The 10,020-nt window shown below is 35.5% G+C and overlaps 1 protein-coding gene across 1 annotated transcript; it reads right to left on the reverse strand.

The window, feature by feature from the left end:
* Nucleotides 1-6,382: 6,382 nt before the first annotated feature.
* LOC128040424 (uncharacterized) lies at nucleotides 6,383-9,653 on the reverse strand. The gene is made up of 5 exons (XM_052629171.1): nucleotides 9,081-9,653; nucleotides 8,597-8,716; nucleotides 7,394-7,450; nucleotides 6,963-7,017; nucleotides 6,383-6,451 (listed from the first exon to the last, which is right to left on the reverse strand). Exons 1-5 carry the CDS (start codon nucleotides 9,125-9,127, stop codon nucleotides 6,383-6,385), a joined length of 348 nt encoding a protein of 115 aa, XP_052485131.1. The 5' UTR covers nucleotides 9,128-9,653.
* Between the last annotated feature and the right edge of the window lie 367 nt (nucleotides 9,654-10,020).

Consider the following 10,020-nt stretch of genomic DNA (forward strand, 5'->3'; position numbering starts at 1 on the left):
CCTGATGGCATTTTCAATCATTTCACCATTCATGACTATGTCAGAAAAGCTTTTGGTGGCACTTCCTAACTTGTGTGTGATAAACGGGGATTTCAAGGTGTTAATGAAGAGCATTGTCGTCTCTTTTTCAAGGAGGGGTGGCTGAACTTGGACTGCAACCTCCCTCCACCTCTGTGCATACTGCCTAAAACTTTCGCTTAGCTTCTTTTCCATGTTTTGCAAGGTAATTCTATCAGGAACCATGTCTGTTACATGACTGTACTGCTTCATGGATGCTTGTGCTAAATCTTTCAATGAACTAAACCTGGTATGGCTTAATTGATTGTACCATTTAGACGATGCTCCTGTGAGGCTATCTTGGAAGCAATGTATTAGCAGTTGGTCATTGTGAATATACCCAGTCATCCGCCTGCAGAACATGGTGATATGAGCCTCAGGGCAACTGGTCCCATTGTACTTCTCAAATTCTGGCATTTTGAATTTATAAGGGAGTACCAAATCCGGGACCAAGCTCAAGTCTTTAGCGTCTATCCCACGGCAGTTCTCAACGCTTTCCATTGCCCTAAATTTTTCCTCGAGCCACTTACACCTTTCTTCTAGCTGCTTTGGCAATTCTACCCTTATTTTTTCTTTTTCAGCCGCTTCGTCGAAATCAGGGCTTAATTGATTGTACCATTTAGACGCTACTCCTGTGAGGCTATCTTGGAAGCAATGTATTGGCATTTTGTATTTATAAGGGAGTACCAAATCCGGGACCAAGCTCAAGTCTTTAGTGTCTATCCCACGACAGTTCTCAACGCTTTCCATCGCCCTGAATTTTTCCTCGAGCGACTTACACCTTTCTTCTAGCTGCTTTGGCAATTCTACCCTTATTTTTTCTTTTTCAGCCACTTCATCGAAATCAGGGACGACGAGGTTAATAGGGTCATCTCTGGGGGTTAGAGCCTGATCCAGCTTGAAAGTTCGTAGAGGCACCAACCTAAAACTACTGAGGCCTGATGGTGACAGAGGATTTACATGGGTGCACCTCAGCTTGGGTCTGCCCATGCGGAGGGGTAAAGCCGGGAGGATAGAGAGGTTCATCATTGTCTCCTTCTTCAGCATTAGCCAAAGCGCTCTTTCCTTTATCATTTCCCCCGGTCAATAGTTGAGTCAACCGATTCATCATGTCTCTTTGAGACTCTCGCATTTCGTCCTTAATATCTTGCTGAATCTTAGTTAGCTGCTCTCGCACTTGCAGCTGAATTTGGTCTTGCATCTCCTTTTGGAACTATTCAAGTTTTTCTAATCTTTGGTCCATGTCTTTGGTTTTTGCTCGAGTGCCGTAACGGTGTTTGGGTTGTTGGTTGGTTTCCAGATTAGCTGAAATAATTTTAATCAATCAGGATCTTTCGGTGGACTTTAGTACATATGATGTAATGTAATGCAAATGCATGAATGCAAAAAGGCGTCGATTCTGATTCAATTCCATTTAGAAAACTTTACTAGAAAACAAAATTATTGACATAAAATAGATTACATATATGGTTTTGCCCTAATGCTCAGAACTTTAATTTTCCTAAGTAACGAAGCTAACTCTTGTCCCCGGCATGATTCCAGCTCATACTTTATGCTCAGTGCATCGGCTTGTACTGCCAAAGTCTGCATGTGATCAGCTACCTCTCGAATTTGAACCACAGCTTCTCCCATAATACGATCTCTTTTTTTAACTTGATTCTGAAGATGGTGAAGTTGCTCACTCTGACGAATTTCGTTGATTTCCGGGTACTCAATCCGGATCTCACAATTTCGTAATGCTGATTCCAACTCTTCTACTCTTTCTTTCATTTCTTCGATCGTGCTCAATCTCGCTCTCAATTCCAATTCAGAATTTTGACTTTGATACTGATGAAGAGATCTTTCTAACTCACCCACTCTATCTTTTAGTTCACACTTTTCCTTTTGATTCTCTGGCAAACTCTTCTCTAAAGCCTCATTTCGTGTCTGAACCTCTTGGAATTTCCTTTCCCATCCATCAGCCTTGATCTTTTCTTCCCGAATCTCTTGACGCCACTGTTCTGAAGTTTTCCCCAGCCCCGCGGTCTTTATTGATAACCTTAACTTCTTATAGCCAGTCTTCAAACTGTCTAGATCTTCCTCGGCTTTGTTCTTGCCTTTTCTTAATTTTTCAGTCTCTAAATTTTGAACATCCACATCTAATCCCAGGTGCATCTTCTCTTCCTCCAACTGCTCGATCTTCTTTTCAAGTTCTGCATTCTTCTTCTCAAAATCTTGCTTTATAATTTCCAATTCAGAGGGGACAACCCGCAAATGTTCTTCTATCGACTGACTGTCTCCTTGACTTGGCCCTGGGATATTATCATTGATTCTTCTAACCTACCATTCATTATATTCAGGAGTCGTCATTGGGCCTATGACTAATCTCTTCATCCGACGAGTTTGGTCCCATGCATTGGTTATCTCTCGAATATTCTTTTTATAGCCATTGTCTTTATATGAGAATTCAGACTCTGCTAAACCTTGGGTTGCAGGTATAAACTACCTTGACCTATACGTCTTAGCACCATTAATGGAGCATACCCAACAGCTCTCCGAATTCCAAGTAACGGGACCCAATCAAAATTACCACATCGGTTCAAGATCTCATCCGGAAGTAACCACGGGGCTCTCCACTCGATGTCCTCCTCATGAAGATTTTGAAAAATGACCAACCATTTCTCTTCCGAGATGTCATCTCTCTTTGGTGTATCTGCTATCTCTTTCAGTGGCGAATAACTTTCAGAGAAGACTCGATACGAAACCTTATCAATTTTCTAAAAATGACTATAGAACCATGCAAGTAGAAGCTGCACACATCTGATGAATCTGTCTTCACCTACCCTTCGACATGCATTCAATGACCTGAAAGATTCTGCCAAAATTGTCGGAACTGGTGTAACCCTCTTATCAAGTCGATCAAAGAGATCTGAGGTTGCCTCATTTACGTGCCCTAGTGTCTTAGGAAAAATTACTAGCCCATAAATACTCATGGCAAAGATATCAACCTTTTTCCTCGCATCAGGGTGTGCCAAAATCAGCTCTTGCAGGCTTTTCCAAGGAATACATTTACTTTCCCCCTTCTGCTTGATCCTTGTTCTGACCCACTGCTCACTCATTTTGGTGATGTTCATCAATTTCTTTACAAAGGTTGGGATATTAATGGCTCTAGAGTAGACTTTATCAACTTGGATCTTTGGGCAACGTAGCAAAGCTGTATATTCTTCTATAGTGGGCACCAAATCAACCCTTCCAAAGGTAAAACAATTATATGCGGGGTTCCAAAACTGAGTAAAGGCCCAGAACAAATGTTCGTCTACCCTACTGTCGAGTAGATACGGCAAATCCCTATAACTATAGTTGAACAATTTCTTAGTTTCGTCATTCTAATGATCCCATATTACCTTTAATTCCTCAAGGCTATTTTGCGTTACACTGATACGGGTGTAATCCCACAACTCTGACGTGTATCCCCCGACTAGACTATCTCCTTTCTCTAATTGTGTTTTCTCTGACCACATACGGACAGCAGCATTGTCCTCTACTTTATCAAGAAATCCGTTCTCCATGCCAAGCTTTCTAATTTAGTAATCGAACTTGAATCGACACTCTTTTGATTATGAAATGACATACAAACATAGAAAAACACCATAAGTTAGTGCAACATACAAAAACACAACTTCAAGTAAGTAAAAGAATCAAACACCTATCTGGGTAACCGCTAGGGTTTTCGTAGTACGATCAAGGGTGGGCTCCTAGTGTTTTCTATTTGCAGTTTGGTTCTAAAGTCAAGGTACCTGAACTAGTAGATTCCTCGATCCTCACCCATTATAGGCTCATACAGATAGAGTTCGGTTCAGGGGAATACATTTCCCTATGGCTGCACGGAGATGAAAATCTCACGAAGACATAGGTACGAATGTATCCCGAAAGCGATCCACTATCCAGCACGGAGGTGAAAACCTCACGAAGGAGTAGCTTCTCACTCCCACTTAAGAGGGTAAGACTAAGCGGTCTTTATGCAATATGATGACAATATATAAAACTCAATTTACAGTAATCATACAAACAAATGCAAAGAGAGTATCGTAATTTTTCAAATCAGATTTTCAATTTTCGATAACAAGACAGAAAATAATCAATTTTACGGCCTAACTCTCTAAAGTCCCCAGTGGAGTCGTCAAGCTGTCGAAACCACTTGATTGAACAATAAAAAAAATTTAGTAGTCGACTTAAAAACAAAAATTTGGAGTCGCCACCGATCTTTCAAAGAGGTGTGATCGGATCACCTTGAAACGATTTTAGGTCTACGAATTTTGAGAAAATAGGTTCGGGAGTCGGTTACGTACGATGAAGGGTTAGCACCTTCGTAACGCCCAAAATTGGTACCGAATTGATTGTTTAATGTCTCAGTGTCTAGAATTTGAAAAGATTTTAAAAATACGATCCTTCTTTTTTTATTAATGTTAATTTTATAAAAGATGATTGGATAAATCGAGACGAATGCTAAAGACCTTCTCGTCTCAGAGTAATAAAATTTCATGCCCAATACATTAGGACACGACATTTTTAGTCCTCGAGGATAAGCTTGTCTTTTGATTTTCAAAACTCTTACGGTGAAGTTAAAAAAAAAGGATATTCAATTGCTTTAAGTCAGATGAAAAATTGAAACACAATACGTTAGGGCACAATTTCTCAAAATTCCTAGCATTGAATATAGCCCTTATTTAAAAAAAAATCTTCATTTCGAGAAAACGACATGTCACATCCAATACATTAGGACACGACGTATCGAGTTCTTGAGAATGAGTTTTTATTTATGTGTTTTGATTAAAGAAAATTTTCGATTATTTGGATTCGACGAGGAAAGTTGGAACCCAATACGTTAGGGCTCAATTCTCTCGAGGATTCTAAATTTCAAGTATTGCATTGTTTTATGGATAAATTGATTTTAATGCTTAGGATAGAATATAGTCATTTTAATAAAACGCAATAAGACAATATGTATCGCGAAAGAAAAATTCGTAAGCTAAGTGTAAGCTAATGAACAACAAAGAATCAATAGAATACATATAAGCAATACTACAAACATAAGGGCAACCATCTTATATTACATATTATACTAACATTCAAAGGCTAATGAATATAGAATCAATCAAAGCACCAAACAAATTAACACACATGAAATTCTACAAGTTTTAAAATAACTTAAGAAATATGAAAGAAGGAGATTATATGTTAAAATAAGTTTAAAATTAGTAATATAAATATATACATGAAGGTTTGAAATGAATAAAAATACAATTAAAAACAAATACTTCATAAAATAATAGTATCCCAATAAATTTAAAGATAAATATTATATCAAAATACATAAAGTTATATACATATATTAATTTAAATAAGTAATACATGAGAAAATAATAATAATAAAGATGATACACTACACCAAAACAGGCTTTTAGCGGCGCTTTTTAGCTCCACTAAACGTATTTGCGGCGCTTCTCAAAGAGCTGCAAAAAATGCCGCTATTGAACACGTCGCTAACTTTTGCGGCATTTTTAGAAATAAACTCCGCTAAAGGTCATGACCTTTAACGGCGCTTTTCCCACAAACGCCGCTAAAGACCAGGACCTTTAGCGGCGTTTTCCTCACAAACGCCACTATAGACCATGACCTTTAGCGGCGCTTTTGTCACAAACACCGCTATATACCATGGCCTTTAGCGGCGCTTTTCCCACAAACGCCGCTATAGACTATGGCCTTTAGCGGCGCTTTTGTTACAAACGCCGCTAAAGAACGTGACCTTTAGCAGCGTTTTTTCTCAAAAACGCCGCTATAGAACAAACCTTTAGCGGTGCTTCTTGCCAAAATGCCGCTAAAAACATATCATGCAAAAAAAATTATTTTAATCAAATAATATTTATTTTTATGATAAATATTATATTATGTTTTATTTTTTTAATTTGAACTTTAAATATACTTTTAATGATAAATAAAAAAAATATTATTTAAATTAAATTTTCTATGAAAATGATAAAAGAAGGCAAATAAAGGAAGCTTAAATAATAATAAAAATTATAAATTATAAACCTCAAAATTTAGGTAAAATCAACACCAATGCAATGCAAGTCATTGTTGAGTCTAATACAAGTGAAGAAACTAAGATCCTAAGAAGAGAATCCTATTTTACTAACAATAGTAAATGCAACTGACAAGAAATATCCATACTTGGTCCAGTATTTATATCGAAAAATCAGATTAGAAGAAGCAATCTCTTTGCACACCATTTCAATTCCTAGTAAGGCCTTCGAAAGTAGTTGATGAAAGCCACATACACATCCGATCAATCGACTTTCGGTTTGAAATTTCCTTGGCGGTCCTTAAACGAAAATAGGGCATAGGGCATGTGTTTCTACATAAGCATGGAAAAATCCAACTCAGGGCATGTGTTCCTTAAACAGCAATGTATGTCTTTGTGTATGGGGACAAATATCTGAGCAAAGTAAAGTATGGGAAAACTGAAGGTAGAAGCAAGCAACTACCTTTTTATAGAAGGTATTGAAGAAATGGCATAAGAACATTATGTAAACATGACAGATTTCAGAAAAAAATGTCAATTTGCTTGCTTGGTATAATGTACATTATTTTCAATTAATAAATAAATAAATGGGGCTAAAAGTATGAATGAAGTTATGAAGCTAACAGATTGTAAAATGTTCTATTTGGTATAATGTGCATAGTCAACACAGTTAGTAGTTTAACTTTTATGATTTCCAAACACATTTTCCCTTCCTTTTTTCTTACTATGTAAACCCTAACCATGCAATCTCTGGATATATTCAAGATAATACACTTCTTAAAGCAAAAGTTTCAAGATAGAAAAGATAATACAGTTCTATTTGACAAACAAACCTATCATATACCTGACTAAGAAGTTTTGGTTTGTCTTCTGTTGAAAACGTAACTTCATGCATGGGCCTGCATCAGCACCAAAGAATGTAAATTTCACCATCCAAATGGATAGAAAGTATATATAAACATGGATTTTGTGTACAGATTGGTGGGCTGTAGCTTGCTTTTCTGGGGGCAATATGTACGTGCATTCAAAATAATGCAGTTGCTCATACACCAAAAAGAATTCTTACAACTTCAGTTGATCAAAACCCTTAAATCTTTTTGGGTCAAAATTTTTCCACTGACAAATTATAACAAAGGCAAAATATAACAAAGGCAATACCTTTTGAATATCCTTTGCTGCTCATATACAAGACTTTGCTGCTTATAGCAAGCACCTGCTACAAGACACTTTAATGAGGAATAAATCAAGGAAAATATAACAAAGGTATCCACTTACGATTCTTCTAAATCAATAACTTTAATAGCAACTTCCTTGTTCAGTTCCTTGTCAAACCTGAAAATCAGGAAAGGCATCAGCTATCTATCTCATTTTTATTAATCATGATTCACGATTTAAAAAGTCAAAGCATATGCAACATGATTACAGGTAAGAAATGGGCATATAGATATGTTGCAGTACAATTAGCAGTCATACAGTCATACAGTACAATTATCAATAAACAAGTATTGAAATATTACATGATTAAAATAACCAATATACAGCCATTTTCATAAAGTGTTCCCAGGTAATTTAGACTCCTTTTACATGTTAACAATTAAAAAGATAAAATAAATAAATAAGAGCGTAAGTTAAAAAGTGGTGGTCCAATTAAAGAGATTGTCCAGTAGTACCCATTTTAGAAAATATCAGTCTAATCTAGTAAACTCAAAAAGAACAAAGGCAATACCTTTTTCACTCGTATGCACATCTATTCTGCCTCTAAAAGGATACAAGAAGTCAAACAACTATAAAGGATACAAGGGTTAGGAAATTTCAAGTTCAAAACTCCAAATTTCAATAATTTCTTGATCCAAAGCTACCAAAAATAAAAAATAATAGAAATACTTATAAGCCACACCATAAAACGTGAGATAAACAGAAAACTGTTGAAGGTGTTGAAGCAGATGTTAAAGCTTCCAATGTTCAATACTTCAAACTGCAAAAATAAGAAGAGAACAACCGCCTTTTCCAGTTGCAAATGTGAAAATGTGCCATGATTATAAAAAATGACTACTTAATTTTTATTTTTTATTCTTACTTTAAGATTACTTATATAATAATTAATACTAATTTTGTTATTATCATATAATAGTTAGTAATATATTTAAATATATTTTTAATCTTAATTTAATAATATATTTAGCAAGCCATTGAATAGATTGGGAAGTAACTTTAAGTACTTCTATGTATTGTGTCAAAAAAAGCAGATAAAAAAATTATTCAAAAAATATATTAACAATAAATGATATTATATATTATGGAAGAATTGTTTAGCTTAGCAACACAACAACAATGAACACTGAAATCTAAACCACGCATACAGATTACACTTCATCTGCTGCTGAAACTTAACACAATTATTCTCCTGCAAAAGTCTGATTATATAATCAGTGTGCATCTTCAAGTTCAAATATGATTTTGTTATTAATGCTATCATACCCCATTGAGGTGTTGGTTGCACCTTCGCCATAAGAGCTTGGCAGGTCACTAAGCAAGTATTCAGCTGGTTCCTTGCTATAATGGAGGATATCATCTCGTAAATGCCCTGCACCAGCACACCTTCACAAAGAAACAGAACAAACTCAGCACCATTTAAGGGTTAAAAAGCCAATAACTGGAATGTTAGATAGCAAAGGGCAAGGATAAAAAACTGGTTGCCTAAAATATGAAACAAAATAAAAGCCTTGAAATGAAAAAAAATAAAGAAGCAAAAGGTCGGCACGTTCAACTGAGTCCAGAAAGAAAAGAAAATGAAGAAATAAACTCAGTACAGTAATCCATCATTTTGCTCTCTGGACCACCTGAATCACGAATCTGATTATACATATTGCTGGTATAGTAAAAGAGTGAGAAGATAAACTTCATTCTGATTCTTTAATATCTAAATAAATGGGGGAAAGAGAAAAAAGGAAATGAGACATACCTTTCAATAATAGTATCAACATTTGCTTTGCTTTTGGGACTATGCATGAGAACTCTTATAACTGTGACTGCAATTCGATATCAGTGTCATCAAAATCGTCCATTATAGTGATTACCTGAATCGTGATTACCTGAATAATACAAGCTTGAACAAGTCAGAATCAAAGAACAACAAAACCAGATCAAGTGAATCAGGCAATGCAGATGAAGCATATTCATATATAAACTGTATGTTCAGCCGTAGGCAAGTCCAATTAACTTAGAATGAATGAATTATTAAAAATTTTATTGAAAATAGTATATATATATATATAAACAAAAAAAAGAGTTTAAATGAACAGTTTGAATCAACAGAAAAGAAAAGCTATGATAATTTTGAAGACTTTCATGCCTAGATAAATTAAGTTGAAAAAATATAATTTCAAGGCAAAGTATTTCAAAGATTACTACAAAGCATATCCTGTAACAACAAATGCTTCATCCAAAACAGTAAATCAAAATAATAAAGCACCAAACTTGTATACTGCCCACCATTATAAGTCACTAAAAGCAAGAAAAACAAAAATGACTTAATTCACGGTGTTGACACCATTTTTTGATTGAAAACGGGGTCGACTTGGGTTTTGAAAAATGAAACAAAAACGGGAGTCGCCACCAATCCTTTTTTTGATAAGGTGTGATCGGATCACCTTGAAAAGTGGTTGTTTTTAATAAACGATTTAATTTTACTAAAACAACGATTTTGGTCCACGAAATTCAGAAAAACGAGTTCGGGAGTCGGTTACGCACAAGGAAGGATTAGCACCCTCGATACGCCCAAAATTGGTACCTAGTTGATTACTTAATGTCTTAGTGTCGAAAAATTGAAAACTTTAATGAAGTTAAAAATACGATCCTAAAAACAACTCAGATGATATGGATTGAAATTCAAGAGGATATTT

The sequence above is a fragment of the Gossypium raimondii genome, chromosome 4 (genome assembly GCF_025698545.1).
Source record: "Gossypium raimondii isolate GPD5lz chromosome 4, ASM2569854v1, whole genome shotgun sequence".
NCBI lineage: Eukaryota > Viridiplantae > Streptophyta > Magnoliopsida > Malvales > Malvaceae > Gossypium > Gossypium raimondii.